This window comes from Phytophthora sojae (genome assembly GCF_000149755.1).
Source record: "Phytophthora sojae unplaced genomic scaffold PHYSOscaffold_6, whole genome shotgun sequence".
Taxonomy (NCBI): Eukaryota; Oomycota; class Peronosporomycetes; order Peronosporales; family Peronosporaceae; genus Phytophthora; species Phytophthora sojae.
Window position 1 is genome coordinate 3,507,516 of NW_009258120.1, and position 24,587 is coordinate 3,532,102.

At 54.5% G+C, this 24,587-nt stretch overlaps 13 protein-coding genes across 13 annotated transcripts; 4 read left to right on the forward strand and 9 right to left on the reverse strand.

Moving 5' to 3' along the window:
- Positions 1 to 1,299: 1,299 nt before the first annotated feature.
- PHYSODRAFT_511604 (hypothetical protein) lies at positions 1,300 to 1,899 on the forward strand (the record flags this gene model as incomplete). The annotated part of the gene is made up of 2 exons (XM_009533130.1): positions 1,300 to 1,445; positions 1,614 to 1,899. Coding segments are annotated over 2 exons (432 nt in total), but the record flags the coding sequence as incomplete, so codon positions are not given.
- A 3,300-nt stretch (positions 1,900 to 5,199) lies between these two features.
- PHYSODRAFT_361316 (TonB-dependent receptor protein) lies at positions 5,200 to 6,138 on the reverse strand (the record flags this gene model as incomplete). The annotated part of the gene is made up of 2 exons (XM_009533131.1): positions 5,200 to 5,715; positions 5,799 to 6,138. The coding sequence occupies 2 exons, from the start codon at positions 6,136 to 6,138 to the stop codon at positions 5,252 to 5,254; spliced, it is 804 nt and encodes a 267-aa protein (XP_009531426.1). The 3' UTR covers positions 5,200 to 5,251.
- A 128-nt stretch (positions 6,139 to 6,266) lies between these two features.
- Positions 6,267 to 6,666, forward strand: PHYSODRAFT_335679 (hypothetical protein; the record flags this gene model as incomplete). The annotated part of the gene is made up of 3 exons (XM_009533132.1): positions 6,267 to 6,395; positions 6,470 to 6,562; positions 6,655 to 6,666. The coding sequence occupies 3 exons, from the start codon at positions 6,267 to 6,269 to the stop codon at positions 6,664 to 6,666; spliced, it is 234 nt and encodes a 77-aa protein (XP_009531427.1).
- A 42-nt stretch (positions 6,667 to 6,708) lies between these two features.
- Positions 6,709 to 7,576, reverse strand: PHYSODRAFT_256117 (hypothetical protein; the record flags this gene model as incomplete). The annotated part of the gene is made up of 3 exons (XM_009533133.1): positions 6,709 to 6,817; positions 6,883 to 7,089; positions 7,155 to 7,576. 3 exons carry the CDS (start codon positions 7,574 to 7,576, stop codon positions 6,709 to 6,711), a joined length of 738 nt encoding a protein of 245 aa, XP_009531428.1.
- A 329-nt stretch (positions 7,577 to 7,905) lies between these two features.
- PHYSODRAFT_355037 (hypothetical protein) lies at positions 7,906 to 8,665 on the reverse strand. Its single transcript, XM_009533134.1, has one exon. The coding sequence runs from the start codon at positions 8,541 to 8,543 to the stop codon at positions 8,040 to 8,042; it is 504 nt and encodes a 167-aa protein (XP_009531429.1). The 5' UTR covers positions 8,544 to 8,665; the 3' UTR covers positions 7,906 to 8,039.
- A 298-nt stretch (positions 8,666 to 8,963) lies between these two features.
- On the forward strand, positions 8,964 to 11,365 carry PHYSODRAFT_256096 (hypothetical protein; the record flags this gene model as incomplete). The annotated part of the gene is made up of 2 exons (XM_009533135.1): positions 8,964 to 11,143; positions 11,221 to 11,365. The coding sequence occupies 2 exons, from the start codon at positions 8,964 to 8,966 to the stop codon at positions 11,363 to 11,365; spliced, it is 2,325 nt and encodes a 774-aa protein (XP_009531430.1).
- Positions 11,366 to 11,494: 129 nt separating this feature from the next.
- On the reverse strand, positions 11,495 to 12,353 carry PHYSODRAFT_256100 (hypothetical protein; the record flags this gene model as incomplete). Its single annotated transcript, XM_009533136.1, has 2 exons — positions 11,495 to 12,067; positions 12,135 to 12,353. 2 exons carry the CDS (start codon positions 12,351 to 12,353, stop codon positions 11,495 to 11,497), a joined length of 792 nt encoding a protein of 263 aa, XP_009531431.1.
- A 537-nt stretch (positions 12,354 to 12,890) lies between these two features.
- On the reverse strand, positions 12,891 to 13,607 carry PHYSODRAFT_513603 (hypothetical protein; the record flags this gene model as incomplete). The annotated part of the gene is made up of 1 exon (XM_009533137.1): positions 12,891 to 13,607. One exon carries the CDS (start codon positions 13,605 to 13,607, stop codon positions 12,891 to 12,893), a length of 717 nt encoding a protein of 238 aa, XP_009531432.1.
- Positions 13,608 to 13,703: 96 nt separating this feature from the next.
- Positions 13,704 to 17,318, reverse strand: PHYSODRAFT_547361 (hypothetical protein). The gene is made up of 8 exons (XM_009533138.1): positions 17,205 to 17,318; positions 16,896 to 17,080; positions 16,683 to 16,826; positions 16,392 to 16,604; positions 16,240 to 16,314; positions 16,080 to 16,154; positions 15,936 to 16,013; positions 13,704 to 15,855 (listed from the first exon to the last, which is right to left on the reverse strand). The coding sequence occupies exons 1-8, from the start codon at positions 17,274 to 17,276 to the stop codon at positions 13,923 to 13,925; spliced, it is 2,775 nt and encodes a 924-aa protein (XP_009531433.1). The 5' UTR covers positions 17,277 to 17,318; the 3' UTR covers positions 13,704 to 13,922.
- Positions 17,319 to 18,125: 807 nt separating this feature from the next.
- PHYSODRAFT_510625 (hypothetical protein) lies at positions 18,126 to 20,026 on the forward strand (the record flags this gene model as incomplete). The annotated part of the gene is made up of 6 exons (XM_009533139.1): positions 18,126 to 18,173; positions 18,281 to 18,400; positions 18,465 to 18,962; positions 19,029 to 19,286; positions 19,414 to 19,476; positions 19,592 to 20,026. The coding sequence occupies 6 exons, from the start codon at positions 18,126 to 18,128 to the stop codon at positions 20,024 to 20,026; spliced, it is 1,422 nt and encodes a 473-aa protein (XP_009531434.1).
- A 110-nt stretch (positions 20,027 to 20,136) lies between these two features.
- On the reverse strand, positions 20,137 to 20,459 carry PHYSODRAFT_335687 (hypothetical protein; the record flags this gene model as incomplete). The annotated part of the gene is made up of 2 exons (XM_009533140.1): positions 20,137 to 20,163; positions 20,241 to 20,459. 2 exons carry the CDS (start codon positions 20,457 to 20,459, stop codon positions 20,137 to 20,139), a joined length of 246 nt encoding a protein of 81 aa, XP_009531435.1.
- A 545-nt stretch (positions 20,460 to 21,004) lies between these two features.
- PHYSODRAFT_447257 (hypothetical protein) lies at positions 21,005 to 21,217 on the reverse strand (the record flags this gene model as incomplete). The annotated part of the gene is made up of 1 exon (XM_009533141.1): positions 21,005 to 21,217. A coding segment is annotated over one exon (213 nt), but the record flags the coding sequence as incomplete, so codon positions are not given.
- Positions 21,218 to 22,101: 884 nt separating this feature from the next.
- Positions 22,102 to 23,344, reverse strand: PHYSODRAFT_286719 (hypothetical protein). The gene has a single exon (XM_009533142.1). The coding sequence runs from the start codon at positions 22,944 to 22,946 to the stop codon at positions 22,500 to 22,502; it is 447 nt and encodes a 148-aa protein (XP_009531437.1). The 5' UTR covers positions 22,947 to 23,344; the 3' UTR covers positions 22,102 to 22,499.
- Between the last annotated feature and the right edge of the window lie 1,243 nt (positions 23,345 to 24,587).

The following is a 24,587-nucleotide window of genomic DNA, read 5'->3' on the forward strand; positions in this document are numbered from 1 at the left end:
CTCCAAAATGCTATATCCATTTCCTCTATGTTGTTATATTAGGGCTGCCGGAAAAGCGTAGTAAACCGATGCATGATCCATCTTAATTGTCTTAATTAACCCCTTGGACGCGGAGGGTTGGAAATTCACCTTATGCTGTTCTGAACAGCATAAGAAACACTTCATTTCACTATACCTCTAAATCCGCAAAAAGTGATTATCGTCCCTTCCCATATGTAGCTTGAATATCATTAGTCCACGTATCTAAACATGGTCATTTGATTGGGCATCAAGAACATATGACTATCAGGGTAGTTGAACTACCGCGCACAAGCACGAACCATTTTCAGAAAAAATCAAGCATCGGTTCCCCTCTTGCTGCCGCCACTCATTCTTCATTCGGCGCAGCAAGAGACAAAGTGGCATTTTGGGATGACATCGACGCGGTGGGGTCACTTCCGTGCAAGCCCCAGACAGACGAGAGGCTCGGTAAGTGCGCTAAGTATCTTGGTATAGGTCCCAAACTAACTAGTGCGACTATCTCTTTGAAGCGCGAGCTACTTGAAGTCTGATTGTAAGCACCGCGGCGAAAGCACTCCCTTATTTCGTGCTGCTTGGTACGTATGCGCACAACTTCTGAATACATGCTAACCACTTGTGTGTTTACTATTTGCTAACAGAACTGTATGCGCCGTCTTTGCCTAGCGCGACTGTGCTGCGAAGAATCGTCATGGGTGTTGGGACGCTAGAGGTATGCGTTGCATTGTTGGGATGATTGCTGCGATTGGACTAACCTTTGTTGCCTTCAGTAGGCGGTCGTGGTAGGATGGGGACTCGAGTATCTCCAACAGGCGTTGGTTACCGTGAATGTCCAAGGCTTACTATATGTGCTTTATGCCGACGGAATGGCTTCTACTGATTGAGATTGGTTTATGCTTATTGAAATGTTTTACGAAGATGTATATGGTGCTGGCTGTTGGGACGACGACATGTCTACATGAACGACATGTCAAGAGCAACATCGCCTCCAGTGGCAACGTGATAAACGTTTGAGTACTGCCCAAGAACGGATCCACTAAAGACGAGCTGAAGGAGCCCGCTCCGCATATTGAGGGCCGCTGAAGTAAGGAATGTTGTGGGCTTCAAGTTTTACATTCATGATGAGAGGACGCCGATTTCGCGTGGAAGGTATGGGTGAAAGTTGAATTTTACTTGAAAGCTGACTCGGTCCGCTTACAAGTTTGACTTTATGCAGACAGGATCAGGACAGGATGCCTTCTCGCTTCCAAACCAAGTCACATCCTCCACAACCATAGCAATGCCGAGTTGAAAGACATCGAGTCTGTATCAAAGGCTCTACAAGGCAGTGATGTTACTCTCTTTGATGCGAGAGTGTGGTTCGACGGGCTGATCGCAGCGCACCCGGCTATTGCGGACTACATCGGTATGTACCACCTTATTACTCTGTGATATTGCTCATTAATACTAATTTCGTTTCTGCATATCAATTAAGGGCCGCGCGCAGCGATCGTCCACAGCCCTGATTTTGAAGCGGGTTGTCTGCGTGTCCTGAAGGACAGCAGCGTCCGACTCACCGCCGCAGAGAAACGGGCGCTGCGTGCGTTAGCGTGTAGCTCGGCCATCGCCATGAACGATGCGGAAGACGACGGCGAGGAGCCGGAGGGTTCGTTTGTCCAGCGTCTTGAGAAGCGTCGCCGGCTCGAGGCGCGAAAACCCCACTACGACCTCATCTCCAGCATCCCGCCGACCTCGAACAAGGTCGAGCGGGTTTTCAGCGTGGCGCGTACCACGTTTGCTCAAGAACGCAACAGTCTCCAGCCCGCTACGCTGGAAACAATTTTGTTTCTGCGCGAGAATGTTGACTTCTGGGACGTTCCGACAGTCGATCGCGTCAATTAGTGTGAGTAACAGTACGTCTAATACACGTTGAAGTTGCACCACATTATTTGATTTATTGCTTGAATACATTACATTATTTATGCAGGTACAAATGACAAGATCCTTCCATTAATTATGAGGAACTATCTGCGCTAATACATAAAAATACCATATTCGGTAGCCCTGAGTACAACTCAGTTACAGAGCGCGAGCTGATCTGGCGATCGACTGAGAAGTAGAGCTTGCAACTCTTCGTTGAATCGATACCCCACCGGTGCCTTGCGGTAGTTAAGGCGAAGGATGGACTGAAACCTGTTAACCATATCTATTTTATTATTGTAGTTGGTATGATTGACGAAAAAGGTGTCTGGTACTATTTGTGTCACAGTAGCCAACATTAGTTTTTTTGTATGGGAACCCTGTCAAGGAGCCCGATATCTCGCATCTCGAACGGTAGTGATAATTACACAGAATTACACGAAAAATACACAATTACAAAATATATATGTAACCCCAACGGTGTATTGATAAGGCATCAAAAGTAACGCCAAAGTAACAACCAAAGTGACCGTTCACTATGAGTGAACTGTAGGAAATAGAAAGTGTATAATCACTTCGTGTCCCTACGAATTGCTTCACCAGTCCCTATCCAGTCGGCACGCAGTGCAAGCTTTCGCCATGCCATACGCGACGCTTTGGGACGTCGAGGAGGACGTGCGCTTGTGCAAGGCGTACATCAACATCTCAGAGGATGGTGCGACTAGCACGGATCAGAATGTGACGGTTTTCTGGGACCGCATTCACATAAAGTACACACAGCTAGCACCAAGAGGAGCTCCGATCAGAGGGCGAGCGGCACTTCAAAGTCGGGGGTGCGGGCTCATTAGGCCAGACGTTGCTCATCATGTTTTGGCAGTGGTAGGAGTTCTACATTAAGTTGATGGTCTTCTTCCGATACGAGTTGCTTTAGTATGTCTAACGATACGAGTTTATCTGCTATAGGAAAAGGTGAGCTGCGCAGTGGCTGGAGGGACCAAGAGTATATTATTGAAGCCTCCAAACGGTTTACAGCAAAGAGGGGGCAGTCAAATGCCAATACGTCTCGTGAGTACAACGAAGGAGTTAAGGCAGGGAGAATTAACCCAAAGACGAAGAGAAAACCGCGTCTGAGGCCAGAGATTTTCCGACTTCACCACTACTGCGATGTCCTCAGCGACAGTGTCTGCTTTGTCAGAGACACCTCGTAAACGACTGTGTCCACCCTCTGTCTCAGAGGAAAATGGTCTCGTGGATCATGAAGGTAATGTGTTAAGTTGTTTTAGGAAAACGTTTTACCCGTGCAGTAAAACTCTACCAGTATTTATTTGATGATCCTTGAAATGCTTCCCACCAGGAAGTGGGGCAGTTTTCCATTGCCATTTCATGCAGTAGCCATACCAGGGAAGCCACGAGCAGCATTGACTTCTAGTATGTTGGCGATATCTTCCTCAGTCGGTAAGCGCAGGTGATGGGCCCCATAAATTGCTATTATTGCCTCTGTGAACTTGTCCAATGACTCATGGACTGTGACTCACCAATCCAAAGTACCTCGTTTAGAGAATCGGCTGCACAGCCGTAAGCCAGCATTCTTAGCGCTGCTCTGACTTTCTGAGCGCGGTGAACTCCGTATTTTCCTGTGCAGTCCTTCCGCCACGTAAAGTAGGGGTCGTGCTTACCTAGGGCTTCCAATAGGTCGAGGAAACAACCCTTTGCTCATCCGAAAACGGTGTCGAAATTGCTCGTCGGTATACATGGACTTCTCGTCAAAGTACATCTACCAGATGCGTCCATACGCAGCAACATGGTCGTGTTTGACATTAGCACTTCGCCCACGTCTTGACCCCCGTGTTGCTTCTTGCGCGACCTCCTTCGTCGTATGTAGGCCAGTACCAAGAACTAAGCGCGCTAGCACTTGTCACGTTCATTTTCCTGCTGCTGGTTTTGAGCGGGCCCGCTCTGCGAATACTCACTATGCAATACGACAGTTGGATCAACCGCCAGTCCCAAAACAAGAATGAAGCGGTTACCACTGCAAGAGTAGATCGGTTGTCGCTGCAATAAAAACCAACTGATGAGGTCGCGCCAACTCCGTGTAGTAAGCACCGATTTCGGTGGGGGCTCTTTCTCTCGCTCTCTCCGCCGGGACCTTAGGCGTTAAACCAAGGTTGAATTTCAGAGCACGGCATATAGTAGCAGTAGAATTGTCTGGTAGTGCAAGAAAGGCTGACTTTAAAGCTGGTTACAGCTCCTCGATTTAAAAACAGGGATATTCTTCAATACTGTAGACGTAGTTTAGTACGATAGATAGATAGCCAGCGCATGTCAATCAAAGCAATCAGACAAAGCGAGCGAGTTAGAATTAGAATGTCAGGGCCGTAGTATTGTCGGATACACTCCAGCCATTCAACGAAAATGAGCAGAACTCAACGTTAGCTCGTTGTCTTAGCAGCTATTCTATCTTAAATCGACGAGTTAGCCTCCTAGTTCAATGATGGGCTAATCACCGTGATTTGCTAAAAACAACGAATTACGTCGTTTTTAGACAGAAAGCATGCAAGGCACTGTAATAGTCATCCGTATTATTATCGGTATTTGTATTTAACTAGGTTAATAGAATACAGGACAATTAGAGCACTTTTAGAATACAGGACAATTAGAGCATTTTTAGGTAATATTTTCCGCTGCTACCCTCGTAAAAAGCGTAAAATCTGTAATTCGATTGTTTTTATCATAAGATTTCCAATAATATACAATAAGCTTAAGTTAATATTGGAAAAAATATGTCTGGCCGTACAGCCCATTTTTCGAAATAAGGTTAGGGATCAAAACATACTAAAACCAAGTAAGATCTCTAATCATGCTTCGGGGCTACGTTTGCTGGTTGTCCATGCTTCTCAAACGCCAGTGATGCCGAATTGGTCTGTGCATCACGATAGAGTTGCGGGCCATTTCACCCCCTCCAATCCGAAAACATGGGCTGTACATTTTCCGAAAAAAGATTGCCCCAAATAAAATCGGGAATTTTGGGGATCCTAAAATGGAGATAATTTGTTTCAGACCGGTGTCACTTCCACGAGTTCTTAACATTCGGTACAACGCACGCCGCTATGCATTAGTTCGGTTAAATCGCGATTCGCACTAGTGCTCTGTGGCCGGGCTAACTTACACTTGTCAGGCCTGTGTTGCCCTATGTTAGCTTTGCTCTAGCGGGCTCTTAAGAAATGACACGGCGGCGACGCCATACTCAGGGAGGAGTTAAATCGGAAATGGGCCTCGATGGAAATCATCATGCAAAAGTTCAATACATGCGTAGCTGGTTATGTCCATATCACTTCTAAAAGATCCACAGGAACCGCTTGCGAGGAAGCTGCTCCTTGAGTGCGATCTTGCGTTCCTCCAGGGCGGCAATCTCCTCGTCCGCTTCGTCAATGTCGCGTCCCGCGTACTTGGACTCCTCCAGCGCCGCCTGTTGAGCGCGGATCTCCTCGATCTGCAGACGGATCTCCTTGGCCGAGTCCACGGGCTTCTTGTTTTTCTTCTGCGCGGCTGCAGCGCTGCCCCACGTCACACGAGGTGCGGGCGGCCAGGCCTCGTGGGCCGTGGGCGCCGCCTGCTTGGAAGCAGAGCTCTCGTCTTCAGCCTCTCCTTCTTCAGCGAAAGTGACAGCGACCACGCCGTCGTTCTCGGGCTGCGCCGACTGCTTCAACGCGAGCTTCTCGATCTCCTCCTGACTGGCCGAGCCCGACACCTCAAAGCGCACCTTCTCGCCCGACTTGAGCTCCGCCACCACCGTCACCGCTGCAATAACACAAAGAAGAAAACATCAATAAACTCCTCTAAAATTCCGCGTTCCTACATACAGCACAGTCCTCAAAGCTTACTCTCGTTGATGAGGTCCTCCGTGGATCCGATGGGGCCAATGTCCTCGCGGCTGGCGAGCTCCAGCAGCGCCTCGTTCAGCGGGACGTACTGGTTGATGGCGTCGATCAGGTCCGGGTACCGGTCGTTGAAGTGGTTGTAGAACTCGTCGTCCGTCTGCAGGTTGTACACGAACACGCCGCCCACTGCACCGGGGATGCCGATCATGATGGCCGTCGTGTACCAGAAGTAGCGCGCGAACGGGGGGGGCTTGGGCTTGGAGGACGCAGCCGTGGCAGCAGAGGAGAAGAGGCGGGGAGAGCTGCGCTGCAGCGTGCGCAGCATCGGCCGGAGGAGGACCATCTTGACTGTGACTTTGATGCACAAAATCCAATAATGACCACCACAGACGTCCGCAATGATCTGTGATTGGCTGATTTAGTGGCTGCATATTTTAGAGCATTTTGTGCCAATCAGTGCCGGATTTGAGCATGGACGACGCGGGGGTGACGGTGTCGTACGCCTCGGGCGCGTACGCGACTGGCTTCGTGATCCTGCTGGTGGGCGTGGTGCTGCCCATGGTCTACATGGTGCTGCAGAACAAGAAGGCGTTCAAGGCGGTGCGGAGAGACTGAAAGTCGCAGCCCATGACGTCTCAAGACCAGGGAGATAAAGCCACCTACATGTACGCCAGAAGAAGATCGCGTGGTTGAAGCGGAAGACGAAGCGGCCAGGAGATGCAACTCGGCGTGCAATTGAGAGACAACAAGAGGAGCAATATGCAACGGTTGCGGCGTTATTTGGACGGGAAATGGCAGTGAACGAGATTTTTTTCTTCTTCTTTAATGATACATTGGGCTGTTGTTGGGGTGGTGTCAGTTGAGCTGCTGAGGGATTGTTGGGCGGTTGCAGGGGAAGAACAAAGTGCATCCTTCATCTCGCTACGCCACCTGGCCGCTGTGCGAACTTTTCGTGCCGGATTCGCTCCAAGTTCTGCTGTTGCTGCAGCTCCGCCTTGACGTTCTGGTACCGCTGCAAGAGTCTGGAGACGGTAAAGAGTTAAAGCGGTTGAAGATTGAAGCGGCAAGAGAGGGAAGAGGGACCTACCGTTCGAGATCGACTTGGCGCTGTTTCTTCTGTTCCTCTCGCCCGGATTGAATGCGCTTCTGAAGCGCGTCCAGGTCCTGCTTCTGCCGCTGCTTGAAGGTCACCTCGCGCTGGAACATCTCCTGCTGCTTGAGGTTGCGCCACTTCTCGAGCTCCCAGGCCTCCAGCGCGTCCGACTTGAGCTTAATCTTGTGTGCCTCACCGTAGCTGCATACCAAGACAAGAAGGTGAGCTCATAGGCATGGAATGGGGACTGTTAGCCTAACGCTTACTCTTTCTGTCGAGCGAGGTGCTCTTCGATGCGCCGCAGATTGAGCAGGTCCTTGGAAAACTTTGGCTTCTGGTGCTTCTCCAGCATCTTCTGCTGGAACTCGAGCAGCTCCGACTTGTGTTTTTCTCGCATATTGACGACGAGCTCTTCCACGTTGCGCTCGTACTCGTCCATCTTGCGGTCCCAGACCTGGTTGAACTGCTGGAACTCGAGCATGTGGGCCTCTTCAACCCCCAGACGCTCGGCGATCTGCCGCGAACGCATCGCCTCCCTCCGCCGGTTCTCCTCATGCACCTTGAGCTCCTCCAGGCGGTTCTTGGCGATCTCAGCCTCCACGTACTTGCCCTGCCGCTCGCAGTTCTTGCGGTGCTCCTCGAGGATCAGCAAGAAGTCGTTCACCGCCGAGTCCTCCACATCCGTCATCCTGGTACCGCTGCAGTTGCTGATCTATCGAGCCAATGCACTGCAAATACACGCAGCGCCTCGCGCTTCGATGCTCGGGGTCCGCGCCTTCCTCCCCTCTAGCCTGGACCGAGTTAGCGTGGCCAGAACAATCTCGACCCAGCCCAATTATAAATGCAGCCTGCAACTGCCATACCGTTGCTCCCCAAGTCGCAAATTAGCTCAACATCGCTCCGCTAAGAATACCAAGCATGGACTTGCACGGATACAGGGGTATCCTGCATTCGTTTCGTTCGTGAGCAGCTGAACCTTCCTAGCAACATGCATCTAGGGCACCGAGGTGGTTGGTTACTTTCTCACTTGGTGTTCCATTTTTTTCTATTACAATGTGTTGTTTTGTGTAGTTGTGGAGCCCAAGCCTCCATGTAGAAAGGAAGAGGGCTACCCTTGTGCCACCGTTGCGAGAGAGCAGTTCGCTCCTCGCTTAGGGCAGCTTCTTCTCCATGACGGCGTTGCCCGCGGCGTCCTTGCCGTGGATCTCGATGTGCTGCACCTTGGGCATGCCCCAGGACGTGGTGGAGTACACGAACACGCGCTCGAGCGTGCAGCCGTCCTGGCCGTTGATGGAGCCGCGGCCCACGGGCTTGCCGTCCACGATGGACAGGTAGATGACGCGGTCCTTGAGCGACGTGAGCGTGACCTCGAACTCGCCCGGGTGGCCCTCGCGCGGCTTGACGGTGGCCCCGTACGCCGTGTTGCGCTCGATCATGTTGAGCTCCTCGCGCGGGGCGCCGTCCTGCTCGAACATGATCCAGTACACGTCGAGCGGGTTCTCCGGGTTCAGCGTGCCGTCCTCCAGCAGGTTCACGGCGTACACGACCACGTTCTTGTTCTTGTTGCGGTACACCACGAAGGCCACGTTCGGGTTGTGCTTCTCGGCGATGAGCGGCACGGGGTTGTTCTCCACCTTGGAAAAGTCGAGCGACATGGCTGAGGATTGAGAGAGAGGAGAAGTTTCTTGCTTCCTTGCTGCTTGCGGCGGACGCGACGAGACGGAGAATGAGCGCACGAAAGCGCCAAGCACGCACAGATAGCTCCACGTGGAAGGAAGAGATTCCTCTACAGCCGATTGAACAGCCGTTACGTCGGTGTAAACTTGGAGCTCTTGCTTTTTGTATGCCTTCGTGTGATCGTCAGTGACTGCTATGTACCCATGCACCAAATACCGGTACGGACAAAGACCCTACCGATATACCGGTTCAACTTCAAGCAGACGATGCACCAGCTGCTGCACACATCTTCTACACCAATACAAGGTGAACCACACCAATACGAACCTAAGCCGCACTTACACCCCTAATAAAAAATACCTGCACTTGCACTACTTGCGCACTAACTTGTGCCACCAATGCTGTGGCCGCGCGAGGAGTTCCACGCCGCGTACGGGCAGATCAAGCACGACGCGCTGCAGTCGGGCGGCAGCTGCAGCGTGCTGGTGCTCGTGGCGCTGGACGTGGACGCGCTGTGCGCCGCCGAGATCCTCACGCGCCTGCTGCGCGCCGACATGCTGAGCTACTCGCTGCTGGCAGTGCGCGGCTACGAGGACGTGCTGCAGGCGCGCGAGACGCGCATCCGTGGGGCCGACGGGACGCTGCGCGGCGGCGGCGAGCTGCGCTCCGTGGTGATGCTCAACTGCGGCGCCATCGTGGACGTGGCCAAGCTGCTGGCGCTGCCGCCGCACGTCAAGTGCTACGTGCTGGACAGCCACCGGCCCATCCACCTGGCCAACATCTACGACGAGCACCAGCAGGTCGTGGTGTTTGACGACGGGGCGCTGGCGCTGGAGGATTACCCGGCGTTTGGGCCGGATCTGGAGGTGGAGGACTTTGACGAGGAGGAAGAAGAGGAAGAAGAGGAGGAGGAGGAGGGGGAGGGGGAGGAAGAGGGGGGAGAAGAGAGTGAGAGCGAGGGAGAAGCGGAGGTGGAGTTCGGGACGGAGGATACGCAAGACACAGAGACAGGAGAGGAGAAGGAGGAGAAGGAGACGGAGAAGAGGAAGAGAGACGAGGGAGAAACGGACGAGGACATGGAGAGCAGCCCCAAGAGGAGGAAGGAGGACGGAGAGGGTGACGGTGAAGGTCAAGATGAAGAGAAGGAAGAAGAGAAGAAGGAGGAGGAAGAGGTAATTACAGTCGCTCAGGAGCCGGGGGAAGAGAGTGCTGTGATGGCGAAACGACGTCGTCGCGAGGAGATCTTGCGCTACTACCGTGGTTCGTTCCACGGCGCGCCTGCCGCGACGGTGGCGTTTGAGCTGGCGCAGCAGGTGAACAGCTCGCAGCGCGACCTGCTGTGGTTCGCGATCATCGGACTCACCAAGCAGTTCGTGCTGGAGGAGATCGACGTGGACAACTACAACCTCATGGTGGCCAAGTTCCAGGACGAAGTACTGGCCATCGATGCACCGACGCCGTCCAGCGGGCCTGGAGCAAACGGAGAGGAGGACCGACACCCGGGCTACGACGACGGCAAGATCAGCTTTGAAGAAGAGTACCGCTTCATGTGCTACCGCCACTGGTCGCTGTATGAGGCCATGTACTACTCGGACTACGTGGCCTCCAAGCTCGGACTCTACCATGACCAGGCTCGGCGCGTTGGCGCTCGCAACGCTTCAGGTGACGGTGGAAACAGCGCGGGAGACACGGAGCTGCACAGGTTCTTGGCCCGCATGGGCTTCTCTCTCAGGCAGAGCCAGCAGAAGTTTTCGTACATGCCTCTGGAGATGAAGCAGATGCTGCGCGAGAAGACCCAGGAGATGGCGCCAGAATTTGGTCTGGACGAGCTCTTCTACGGCTCGTTCAAGCGCACGTTCGCCTTCCAGTACCAACTGTGCGCTGCGGATGCTGTGTACGGCCTTCAAGCTCTGTTGGAGGCTCCCGAGAGCTACGTTGGCGCAGTTTTTGAGGCTGAGACGCAGCACCAGCAGCAGAATTCCTTGACAAGACTTTTCTCGCTGGACTCGATCATGTCCTCTACCGTTGAGGTTGCTGAGAAGGATGGCAAAGATAAAGACGCAGACGCTGCCGAAGAATCCCCTCAAGATGACTTCCGGCAGCAGAACTTTATGCTAGCACACACAGCTCTCGCGTGCCAGTCGGTGACGTCCAGTAAGCTGATGGAGAGTGGCATCAAGGTGGCCATGTCGCTCAAGCAGGCCATTGTCCGCGTGGGGCTGTCGATTATGGAGCGCAAGCTGCTTGTGCGTGTCAAGCACTTCCGTTACGTGTGCTTGAACGTTCCTGAGCGGGAGCAAGAGCTCTTCGCTAACGCCAACGTGCTCACCCAGCTAGCACTCTTCTTGCTCAACGTTCACCGTGCAAGCGGCAAGTGGGGTGGACCCAACGCTCCCGCCCGGAGGAAACCGCAGGGTGAAGACGGCGAGAATGGCGAAGACGGCGACGCAGAGGAAGAGGCTCCGGTGGCGAACAAGAGCATTGTCCCGTTGTTACTCATCACGCGCAACCCGGCCCAGAACTGCTTCCTTGTCGTTGGACTGACGTGCCCCTCCACGCCTGGTGAGATCCACCGAAAGTAAGTGTTTGCTGGCATGATTGTTCCTGTGACGTTCAAGTGCAGTGCTGACTTATCTTGTTGATTTGATTTTATAGCACGCTTGGTACGGCGTTCAAGTTGGCTGCGGGTGAAACAGGCGCCAACTTCCGACAGGACGGCTTCACGAGCGCCGTGATGGAAATTCAGATCGACGAGATCCAGTACTTTGTCGAGCAGCTCCACAACGTGCTGGACGCTTAAGGCGGATAGCTCGGTGGTAAGGTAACTAAGTAAATAGATGCAAGGGATGTTGAAGGGTGTATTGCATTGTATTGTATGTTTCACTTGTTCAGATGTCTATCACAACGAATTTGCTGTCTCTATGATGCTCTATCGAATCGCGCGGAACGAGTGCGACGTGTGCAACGCCTTCGGTCCCGGGATCTCCGAGTCGCCAACGATGCTGACCCCGCGCCGCTTCTTGTGAAATTCACCTCGGACAAGCGGGACGAAGCACACGGGCATCAGTTTGCGGTGGATAAAGCTGGATCCACGTCGAGTGACGCCAACAAGAGCTTGACCTCCGCGTGGGTCGTCAACAGGTACGACAAGCTGTCCACCGTCAGCTAACTGGTCCAACAGAGCCTGCGGCGGAGAGGAGACGGCTGCGCCGACGAAGATGAAGTGGAAAGGTGCCTCCGCGGGTAGACCGTGCCACCCATTGTAGCAGTGGAGAGACAGCACACCACTCTTCATCAGATCAGGGGCTGCGTTTAGCACGTTCTTGCGTGCAGATTGAGCAAGTGCCGGCAGCAGCTCGAGTCCAAACACGCGGCCATCCGCGTCGTCCACAAGGCGGGCAAGCGCAGCAGTCAAGTATCCGGATCCTGCACCCACATCAAGTACGCGCGGCTTGAGTACACCTGCAAATGTGGCGTGGGCCAGCTCCAGGACGTGCGCGTGCTGTACACGCATTGACCGAAGTTATCTTGTGGAACAGTGCAGGCTCGCTGCAGTGGAGTATACTTACCATGTGAGGCGCCGAGATGGTCTGGTTGAAGCCGATGGGGCACGGTGAGTCCTGGTATGCCTCGTCTTGCACAGCTCGCGGGACGAAGAGAGCTCGGTCGGTGCGCTTCATGGCGTCGAAGACTGCGTCGGAGCGGACGATACCTTCCTTCTGGAGGTTCTGCACTAGCCCTTCGTTCGTGGACGAGCTGCAAGGCCAAAGCGGCAACATGGGCGCCATGGCCTCCCCTCTTTTGGTGACGAGCACGTCGCGAGGTTCACAGCTTGGCTGGCGAGGGAGGGGCCAAGGCGACAGGAAAGTCTCAGCTTGGCTTGGCAGGGGGGGTTCTAGAATGGAAGGACCCGATACTACAGCCAGACCCATGCGATTGCTCAGACCACCAAGCCTCCAGCAATTCAGCAGTTGCCTCGACATGCGACGAGCAGGCTTGGCTTCGAACCTGGCCCGCGGCCACTCACTATAAATATTGAGGACGATTAGTACACGACCAGATAAGACACCTGGAATAGCCGAAGGAATGATGCCATCTCTGTTGAGTGTAGAGGAAAGAGAACACGCGAGCTCTTAAGGCGATTAATAAGATACTTGCACACGAACAGTGACAAGCTCAAGTTGAAGTTGTGGTCGAATTCTTTTGTGGTTTAGATACGGTCAAGCTAAGCGTAGAAAACTAATGGATGGTCAACACTTTCTGGGGCTACGGTACCACTGCAACTCCATGGGTTCTCGGGCCCTTTCAATCTCCCGGCACCTTCCTCAGCTGAGCTTGCGCTCTCTCACGAGCGGCACGTAGCAGACGCCAAACAGTCGGCGCTGCGAGAAGTTGATGCCATGTCGCATGATCTCCACGAAGATCTGGCCGCCGCGCGGCTCGTCCAGCGGCAGCACGAGGCGTCCGCCGTCCGCGAGCTGCTCCATGAGGTTCTGAGGCGGGGATTCGGCTGCAGCGCCCACGTGGATGTAGTGGAACGGAGCTTCGTTCGGCAGTCCGTCCCACCCGTTGTGGTAGCGCACGGACACGATCCCTCGATCCATCAGGTCGCCGTCGGCCATCTGGATGTTCTTCTTGGCGAACTGCACGAGCCCCGGGACGATCTCCAGTCCGAACACGTGGCCGCCTCTGTCTTCCACCATGCGACCCAGACACGCCGTCAAATAGCCCGAGCCAGCTCCAACGTCCAGGATCCGTGGGTTCTTCACGTCCTTGATCGCCGCGTAGCCGAGTTCCATGGCGTGGCCGTGCATGTGGGGAGCTGAGATGGTCTGGTGGTAGCCGATCGGGTGCGGGACGTCTTGGTACGCTTGCAACTCGCCCACGTGGCCTCCGTCGGGCGTCTCGATCTGCGCCAGGTACTTGGCCCGATCCGTCTTGACCATCGCATCGAACACAGCGTCCGAGCTGATGACGCCCGTGCGCTTCAAGTTCTTGACCAAGCCCTCGTTGCTCGACGAGTTGCACGGCCAAAACGACATCTCGGGTGACTGCGTGCGGTACGAGAAGCGGCGGGTGGTAGTCACTTTCTTGCTGAAGCGGAGCGTCCTGCGAGCTTCTTGGGGATTCCAGGCAAAAGCCAAAATGGAGATGGAGACGGACAAGACCCAACGGGATCCCTGGAGTCTTGAGTCTCGATCCGACAGTTGAGTCTTGCGCAAAGTATCTCAGTTCTCCATCGCCCGTTCCCAATCAGCGACAGTCTTGAAGCTCAGCTGTGTGCTTTGGTATCCGCCATCTTGCACCAAAGTGATATCGTCCAGTCCCAACTGTATCAATAAATATGAGGCTCTGCTCTATGCAGCGCTGATTTCGTCCAAGAAGAACTGGAAGAGGTCCACCAGCTTCTTGGCTGTTGGACGCTTCTTCGGGTCGCTTTGCAGGCAGTCTTCAATTGCACCTGATAGTTTGTCGACGATTGCGCTTGAAGAAGACAATGATACAGTCAACGAGGCGGCAGAAGACGTCGGCGTGGTGCCGAAGCTGCTCTCGTCTGCTTCGGCATCTGTACCGCCAATATTCGCCAGCATACGCAGCTTGCTCATGAAGTGATGCATCGCAGCGTTGTGTAGTTTGCCCTTCTGGACGGCACTGGCAGTTCTGGGAAGGGACGAATCCTCCTTGCTTGCACCTGCACTCTTTGATTCGTCCTCGTGGTTGTCCATACTCAGCGTCAGCTTCTTCGGTCGACTGCGCACCTCGAACTCATCGTTTGGTCGGTCGTTCTGGAAGAAAATGTACGAGTGGAACCAAAGTTCCAGTAGGAGGATGCCAACGCTGTAGATATCCACGTGGAGGTGTCGTGAGTTGTGATGCAATACCTCCGGCGCCACCAACGGGATCATCGGCCCAGCCTGCTCTTGAGAATTTCTCCTTTCGGGCTGCAGGAATCGCACGCCTTCTCCTTCCTCCTCGGAGTCGGAACTTTGCACCGCGGGGGCATCAACTAGGAGGACGTGGGTAGCATGATGCTTGTCGTCACGGCTGTGGTGACGAGCATCGCCAATCTTGCAGCGGAGCAGCTCGGTCACCATCACGTTCCGACTCCGCAGGTCGCTGTGGGAAATGCCCTTGTTGTGCATGTAAGCGAGCGCCTTGCAAATGTCCAACGCCATCTGGAAGCGCGTCACCAACGCCCTCTTCGACATTCCATAAGCTGTAGCTTGGGACGGGGTCGAGTCGCTATCCGCAGATGAAGCGGATGCTTGGGACACCGAGGAATTGCTGAAGTTGGGGCGGTCGAGTGCGTCAACTTCGAGCACAGCGGCGAGATCGCCGCCCTTGACGTATTCAGAAATGACGCACAAATGTTCAGGATCCGACCACATCGTGCCCAGGCAAGCGACGATGTTCGGGTGGTGTAAAGCGCCCAATAGTTCCACGTCCTTGATAGTATCCGCGAGCTCCTTGACCTCAAAACGCAGCGTCATCATCCGCTTGACGACGACTTGCGTACCGCAGTAGTCACCCAGGAAGATCTCGCCGTGGTAGCTGCGACTGAGGATGCGGTGCATGTGGAACGTCTCCCACTCCACGTCGTTCCACTCACGCGTCGCCTCTTGCTCATCCGGAGGAAGCGCACGCCAGCGCTTCTCCTTCCGGATCTGGAAATAGTCGCGCAAGGTGCTCAGCACCAGGTCCTTGGTTTCTTCCGGGAGGTCGTAGATGCGGAACGGCAATTCGCCACGATCCGACGCATCGTCGTCAATCTCATCATCGAGGAGCGAATCGCTTGGGCTTGTAGGCTCGGCTAGTTGATGCATCATTAGGCCCATCCGCCAGTCGTTCATGGCTTCTTGCTCCTTGATGTCCATCTTGCGCGTACGCTTGGAGCTCTTCATGATCAGGTAGAGCAGGAACTTGCTGCTGAAAATGATCCCTGGAATCGCGATCCCCATCGATAGCGTGAGCCAGCAGAGCATGTTGCACTCGAAGTCTCTGCACATGGTGCGGTCAGATTCCAGGTCTGACGAGTAGGGGCAATACAGACACGCTATGGCGCCATCTTCCTCTGAATACGCACGAGACGACACTTCGCTGCATGCCACACATGTCCCGGTCGAATTGTCGTGAAAAGTGCCCGCAACGCACTGAATGCAGCCGTAAAGTGCCACGTCGGATCCTGAAGAGGATGTCAGGTTAATCTCTTCGAAGATGCTGCCGTTCGGGCAATCGTTGCGCATATCCACGTTTGATGACCATCCAATGCCCGGGTTGTTCAGTAGAGTTCTTCGCAGTCAAATAGCCAAACAGAATAGAAGCGTAAGCGTATTGCAACAGTAAAAGCGGTGCAAAACACAAGCTCGTACATGTTCGTAAGCAGCTTTTTGACGAGCGCAATGAAGTTGGTACTGGGGATAGATGTAATCAGGTTGGAGTCGAAATTCCTGGAACACATTTAAGCTAACATCAGCAAACCAATGACAAAACATACATACAAGTTGCCTTCGTACATGAACTCGATCGTAGACATGATTGGATCAAAGACAGCGGAGCTGAAGTTCACGATCCGATTGCTGCTAAGATCTCTGGAAGTATTCAGATCAGACCCCACGCGAGAATATCAGTGAAACAACGTCGGCTAGTAAGGATACAATGACACATCAAACTTACAATGTCTCGAGTCCCGTGTAAGGTGCGAGGGCATCATTCGTCGAAATAGACCACAGGTAGTTACGGCTCATATTCCTGTCACGTCAGACGGCATTGTCAGTAACAGTACATGTCAAGCAAAACACTATAAGTATGACTAAAAGATCACGCACAGGTAGGCCAGATCGGAGGCTAGAAATTGGTCCGGGAAGTCAGGCATGAGGTCGAGCAGATTTTCTTGGAGCTCTAAGACCTCCAGGTTGGCTGGAACCGAGGACAACGTCAGCCGATGGATGTTGTTGGCGGCTAGCCTCAGCTCCTGGAGTCCGTCAATATCTTCGAACGCGTCCTCATCAATAACTGAGATAACGTTGTCGCTCAAATTCCTGATCAGTAGTAAAATACCTTGTCAGAACGATCGTATTTACATTAAACCAACTCACCCGGAGAAAGGAAGCACGTACAATTTCCTCAGCGCCGACATCCCCGAAAATGCCTTGGAATTGATGGTGAAAATGGCGTTGGATGCCAATCGAAGCTCATTAATCCCTGAAGCACCAGCAAAGGCTCCTTCATCAAGCTCCACGAGCTGGTTGTAGTCGAAAGAGCTGCATTCACACAAACATTTAAGTGAGGAGAACGTCACAAAATTCACAATATCCTCACACTCGCCGCACATGTATCCTTCCGCGACGGCATTCCGAATTCCAGAGGGCACGTCCAAGATGAGGTTGTGGGAGAAGTCCAGGGCCTTCCACGACGAAGACGCCGTCAGCAGCTCGTTCGGGATCGACTGCAGCTCGTTATACCTCAGGTCTAACGTATGCAGCGCCGTCAAATTCACGAACGCGTCTCCATAGATCTTCGACACGTTGTTCTGAGCCAATAAACTAATCAAAACAACTCCAGCTTAGTCTGCAACATTTCACAACAACGACAATAAACAACTTGACCACATACATGTATTGGAGCTTGGGCAGATTCACCAGCGCTTGTGACTGCACCGTGTGGATAGAGCTCCCATTGAACGAGACCGTATCCAGCAACGGACAATTCATCGCTAAACTTGTCGGTAACACCGCCACCTTAGTATTGGTGCAACTACACAAGCAAAAAACTCAATAAATTTGCAAACCCAACCATTAAAAACGAAAACTTACAGCAGAGTCTGGAGACTTGACATGTCGACAAAAGACTGCGTTTCCAGCGCCGTCAACGGGTTGTTCGAGATATCTCTGCATAACAACACACAAAACCACCATTCACCAATTATTTTGCAACCCCTAGCAATATTACCAAAAAGCGTAGACTCACATGGAGGTGAGGCTGCTGGCCGTCTGGAAGAGCGACGCCGGGATGCTCGAGAGCGAGTTGTTCTGCAGGAACAGGGTCTTCTCCTGCGCGAGTTCCGAGGCCGAGAGCTCCGACACCACGGTCCCATCGCTGTAGAAGGCGAAGGACAGCGTGGATCCGCTGCCAGAAGCCGTAACATTTGTGAGCTGCCGCCCCGAGAGCTCCAGACTGCAATAACATACATAAATGGACAATATTAGTCGATAATAACAGATAATTGTCAATTGCGGCGTCAATACGCAGCGGTTGGCGACAAACAAGGCTACTATGGATAGATAAGACGACGTAGATGTTGATGCAACTGAGATTCGCACCATTCCGCGCTTCCTGCCGCCACCGCGAGCGCTGCAAGTTGGAGCACGCGCCTGCAGAGACGCCTCATGGTGTCGCTGTTTTTTCGAACTGAGCCTCTTGACAATCAATAACCAATTTTGCAATTAATTCCAATTTATTTACAATTCTAGTCTTGAAGTAAAGATGGCACACTGTACCACTTCAGCTTCGAGCTTGCGTCGACGCCGGATGCTCAATAGCAGAGCGGAACCCTCGGCGCCATGTTCCTGCAGCCGCGACACACGCAGACGGAGCTCCACGGCTACTCGGTGCGCGCGTTGACTACAGATATCTGCGATGTGTCACGCAAGAAGCTCGCGCCTAACGTCGTCATTGCCGCCAATATTGGGCTTTATTTAATCAATTAATTGATCAGGTGGAGTTCAGCCCCTTCGTGGACAACTTAGTGGCGGTCGGCACGGCGCAATACTTCGGCATCGTGGGCAATGGACGGCAACACGTGTACGAGATGCTGCCGGCGGGGGGACTGGCTCCGGTACGTTGAGGCTGTTCCAGCGGTTAAGGTGGAGTGAGGTGCTGATTGGGTGTTGTGGGGACAGGTGCGAGCTTTTGACACGCCCCAGGGAGTGTATGACTGCGCGTGGAGTGAGAACCACGGGCAGCAGCTGGTGAGCTCCTGTGCTGATGGGTCCGTGAAGCTCTGGCACCTGCAGACGCGCGACCAGTTCCCGATCCAGAACTACCACGAGCACAAGCAGGAGGTCTCCGGGGTGAACTGGAACTTGGTGGCCAAAGACTCGTTCGCGTCGGCGTCGTGGGACGGCAGCGTCAAGATCTGGAAACCCGAAGTGCCGCACTCGGTGCTGACGCTCGCGGAGCATTCGAACGCCGTGTATAACGCAGTGTGGAACACGCAGAACAACTCGCTGGTCGCGTCGTGCTCGGGGGACGGCACTGTGAAGATCTGGGACCTCAACAGCGCGCGCTCAGTGACGACCATCGCTGCGCATGGCAATGAAGTGCTCTCGCTGGACTGGAACAAGTACAACCAGTTTGAAGTCGTCTCTGGGTCCGCCGACTGCACCATCAAAGTTTGGGTATGTACTGTACTGTGCCGTCGAGGTTGATAACCGTACATCTAACACTCATTTACATCACTACAGGACATTCGGAACCCGGCTCGAGAGGTGCGATTGCTCCCAGGCCACAGCTACGCCGTCAAGAAGATCAAGTGCTCGCCGCACGACCCGGACGTGATCGCCTCGGCGTCCTACGACATGACCGTGGGCATCTGGAACACCAAGTCGCCGTACCCGCGACTGCAGAACGCGCAGCACCACTCCGAGTTCGTCTTCGGCTTCGACTTCAGTCTCTTCGTGGATGGTCTGGTGGCCTCGTGCTCCTGGGACCGGCATGTGGCCGTGTGGAACTACTTCGGGGGTCCTCCGCCGTCGCCGCCGCGTTAAGTTCGCACTATTGCAGCTAAACCCTCCATACTTAATAATACGATCGCGTTCATCACTGTCAGACATTTTGATACCACAGCAGACAGACATGGAGACGCCCAAGAAGACAGGCTTCTGGACGCAGCACACGGACCCAAGCAGCGGGGTAAGCGCTTGCATCTCCTCTATCGACTCCGCTCTACCACCTGGTCGTGTTCGTTCAGCTAACGGATGCTTTTACATTGCGAAATTCGGTGTCAAACTTTGACCATGAACGCTAGAGGACGTACTATTACAACATGGCGCTGGGTCGGAGCTACTGGGAGCTGCCGCCGGAGCTGCAGGCTCAAGTCAAGAAGCCGACGCTGGATGCACTGCGTGAGTGGGATCCAGAGGCTGCGGAGCGCAAGTACGGCGCTGCGAACCAACAAGTAGTCGGCGAGGACGAGGAGCTCCGTCGCAAGCGGGAGGAGGCTCTGGCCAAGTCCCGCACGGAGGCCGCCGAGGCTCAAGTCGCATCTACAAAGCTCTCGCTGGACGAGAGGATGGCTCTAGCTGCTCAGAAGCGGAAGGCGGCGGAGGTGCAGAACAGCAACCGAGCGACTTCATCCAGCAGCAACGCTGAAGGTTCCAGCGAGTACCTGGAACTGGTGCGGCAGCTGCAGCAGAACGACGACGGGGAGGAAGGAGCCGGCGGCAAGTGGCTAGTCAGGTAGACGACCGAGAGACGAGAGCAGATGAAGCCAATAGTTTATTCCTGAGCGCTCGCTGTGATGCCTGGCCGCTCGTCTCCGTTCTTACAGTTTTTTCTCTCTCTTTCTCTTCTCTAAGAAATCCTTGATGCGTGCCGCTTCTGCAATGGGAAATATATATAATGTTTTGAGTAATTGTTGCAATGTGCATGAGTGGGTTTTACTGCTGCCGACGCACCCGCTTGTAGGCCTGGTACCGGTCCTGGAAGGAAATGGACTTTTCGTCGTGCGCCGCCGACGGCTTCTTGGGCTTGAGGTCGAACAGCTCCTGGACGAAGGGCATCTTGGCCAGCACGCACTTCCACACCACCAGCCAGCTGATGGTCAGCGTGAACAGCACGATGCACACGGCGCCCGATACGTACGCGCCGGTCACCACCAGCTCCTCCAGCCCCATGGCGGTCTCCCAGAGAGTGATTTTCAATACTGGGCTTCTCTCGAAAGTGCGTACTTAGGCACGCTAAGTTCGGATCAACATGGCTTCAACTAGACTTGATGGAGGGCTTCGAAATGCACGTAAGAGCTTCAGGCTCGAGGCGAAGAGCCTCTGGATAATGGTACGATATGTAAGTATCTATTTATTGTATGGGCGGCCACGTAGGCCGCAATACCCGATCAAAAATGCCAAAAACTGAGGACAGACTTGTCGTCGTTCATAGTGTACGCCATTCGCTCACAATGGCACCCGGAGACATTCCACCGCTGCCCCGCTTCAAGAAGCTGCGCTTGAGTTTATCGTGGGCCTAATCAACTAGATCAGAGCTCGTGGTAGCAACTTCAAAACAGCAAGCGGCGTCTCGAGTGTGCACGCATTGCTCCCGGCCTTGCCCCCATGTACTGCGACGTCCTCCGACAGGTCCACTCCAGCATACGAGCGCACTTGGGGCGAGCGCGCTTTGCCCCAGTAACCCCCCTCGGCGGATCCTCCACCACCATGCGAAGCTTCTTCCTCTGCTCCATCTCGAGCTGCTCCCGTGCTCGTTGCTGCTCTCGCTCCAACTCTCGCTTGGTCTTCCGGAATACCAGCGGCTTAGCTAGTGGCTTCGCAGCAGGCGCAGCTCGTGGAGGCTCCTGGATCTCGATCGTTCTTCGACTGGGGCTGCGCGCTCGGGGCATCTCGCTTATCAACCGAGTGCAAGTCTCCTGGTGCTCCAGCGTCGCCAGCGTGCTGTGCAGTGCTCGACTGTGCAGCAGCAGCCCTGACATGGAGTGCCACGACCTCCTGGGCGCCACCTTCGATCGTCTGTGTTCCGTCATAATACTCTAGTCTATGATGATACGCTTGGTAACCTTGAGGAAGCCGGAGGCAGCAGCAATACACAACGATGTCAGTCGAGCTGGATAGAAGCAGCAAGGAGGAGCAGCTATCGCATCGTTCGCACCTGTTGCAAGGAAAGCTCAGTATAGCGCCTTGATGGCAGCTCGACTTGAAGCGGCGATAGGTTGGAGAGGTGCAGACTCGGTGGGGTGACTCCGGGGTGGGAGTTTGCACTCTGCAGCTGACACACGAACGAGCATTTGACGTTTTGCGTGGAGCTTTTCAAAGTTCGGATGTTTGAATTCAAATTGAACTGCCCGCGAACATAGGAATGGCGTGGTACACATGACATCGTTGGTGGTCCACATAACCAAAACTTAACGCGCACTTAAGGGAGCAGACCCCCCCCTACTCTCGCCATACTGAACGCCAGATATTAATACGTTGATCGATCGATACGAGAAGACCGAGGATGGAGGCGCTGCAGGACAAGAAGGTGGAGTTCTTCTCCATGGAGAACATGAAGAGCAACGAGAAGGCCGTCGAGTACGTGCACACGTCCATGTGCGTCATCGCCGGCTGCATCGCGGGCATCACGGGCATGACGGGGCTGCAGGGCTTCGCCTTCCTGGCCGCCGCCTACGTGTTCACGGCCGTGGCGCTCTGGGTCTTCAAGCTCGGCATGGACGTCAAGGTCTACTTCAACACGAGCGCCTTCTCCTTCATCTTCGCGGGCGTCATGTCCCAGGCGCTGTCCTTCATCCTCTTCTGGACGCTCTCCTACGGACTCGTGCATATTTATTGACCGATCGACCGACCCAGCTCCAGCTCCAGAGTACCCAAGCTACACACGTGCAACCCCAAGCAAGGAAGGACCCCTACAGATACAAGATAGCAGTGCAAAACGCAGCGTTATAGTGCTGACTCAAGATTTTAATGCCGTTTGGTGCTCCTGCTTGTCGAACGACTGCACCACTAGACCGACCCCACCATTGACGTCTTGCTTTGCGTACTTGATGCGGTGTGATGCTGTGTCCTTGATGCCTACAATTGCGGGGGAGTGAAGCTAATTCAGCGGCTTGAAGGACACCAGCGCAACGTAACGCAACGCAAACTCTTGTTTCTGGCCTATATTGTAGAATTGCTGCAGCTGGGTGCCCCCTTCCATTATCGGGGGGTCTATTTGCGCTGCGCCTCCTGCATCTTCTGCTGCATGATCATGAGCACGGCCTCCAGCATGTTGCGCTTGCCCTCGATGACGGTCTTGAGCTGGTCCGTGTTGCTCTGCAGGAACTCGACTTTCCGGTCCATGAACTGCTCGGCCTTCTCCACCGACTGCTCCACAAAGTAGCCGGTGCCCACGTCCACGAGCACCTCCTCCTTGCTGGCCAGGTGGCCGGGCACGAACATGGAGGCGGTCAGCGGCACGAGCACCTCCTTGCTCAGGTCGGCGGCCGCCATGCTCTGGAGCGCGTCCTTGGACTCGGAGAAGCGCGACTGGGCCTCGCGCAGGCCGCCGAACGACGCCGTGAGCTGCTGCAGCTCCTTCTCCAGCTGCCCCTTGAGCGCGTTGAGCTGCTCCAGCGACAGGTCCACGAGGTTCACTTCGCTCTGCGCGTCCGCCATGTCGTCCCGATGATACTCTGGAAATGCATCGCCCACCAACGAAGAGCGGGAGTAGTATCCTGGTATTTCAGCCAATCACGAGCGTTAGAATGGATTTACAGCCAATGAGGAGGCGTAACGAGGAATTTCGGGCTTTGTTTTTACCAATTACAGTGCGGAACGGGGCTAGTCCGAGTCGCTCGCGTCGTCGCCCTCGTCGTCCGTGCCCAGGAAGTTCCAGAGCTTCATGGCCACCTCAGCAGCTCGCTCACGTCGCTGCTCGTCAGTCAGATCCTGGCCTTGGTCGCGCACGTTGCGAACCTCGGAAATCAGCGCGCTAAACTCAGCCATGTCAATGTCGTCGTCGTCGTCGCCACCTTCACCTGCGTCTTCTGAGCCAGCACCAGGACCTCCAGCAATCTCCAGAGCCTGCAACAGTGCTTGCAACCTCGAATCATCTGCCGACGCGTCCTGCTCCTCAGTAGTTGCAGCAGTAGCCTCCACCGTCGCAGTCTTGCCCTTGTCCTTGTCCTCCACTTGGTTGTCACTCTTCTGCTCTGCGTCAACCTCCTTCTTCTCTGCTGCCACCTCCGGAGCCGCGTCCTTGGACTTCGTATCCTCAACCTTGGGCGGGTTCATCTCCATCGACCGCCACATGTTGCAGTGCAGCGCCTCCAGCACGCGCTCGATGCCGTGCTTCTCGTCGATGACACCACTGTCGTCGTCGTCGTCCACCGCGGGCTGCTCCGCATCCAGGTCCACGAACTCGAAGCCATTGTCCTGGCACCATCCCTCCATCTTCTTGACGCTCTCGCCCGTGGCCGACGCCGTGCTCGCCGCCAGCAGACACACGTCGTAGGGCAGCGTGTCCACCACGCGCTTGGCGAAGCGCTGCACGTGCAGGAAGCTCTCTCGCTGGCCGGCGTCCACCACGCACAGCAGTGCCTCGTAGTCGTGTAGCGCGTGCTGCAGCGCCGGCTTCGGCGCGTTGTCGCGCACCTGGTGCACGTGCACCTCCACGGGCGCGCGGTAGTACTTGGTGCGCAGGTTCAGCAGCGTCGCATCGAAGCCCTTGGCGTCCAGAGACAGAGCCTCGTCCCCACTCAGCTGGAGCAGCTTGGAGACTACCGCCCACTTGCTGTCCGGGTCGGGGCCCAGCACCAACAGCCGGGATACTTCCGCCATCTCGGTTGATTGATACAGTACGTGAGCTCCTCGTGCCTCTTGGCGCCGCTTCAGATTCAAAAGTGATGTGGAAAATAGTCCGGCGGGCTGGATAATTTAGAGCTGGTCTAAAAATTGGTAAAATGCGACGACTTTATTTTGGTCCATTTTAGTGCCACTTCAACTTGAGTTGACAAATTAGTCGCTCGTCGTCTTGATCTGCACTAGTGTTGGGGGACGCACGTGCCGCACGTAGCTAGCTGTTACCTGGGGACGCGACCTCGAGCGGTTAATGTCCGCAGCCGTTTTCACCAGTAGGAGCAGATTCAAGACGATCACGACATAATAGAAGGCAACATTGATATGGGGTTGCACCCTCGATGCTTCCACGTGCGTGACAGAAACAGCACGGCGTGGCAGTCGCCTCCCTGGACATCGGCTTCATCTGGTAACCCGTACTTGGGGTCTCCGACTTGGTCGGCTGGGTCCACTCGGTTG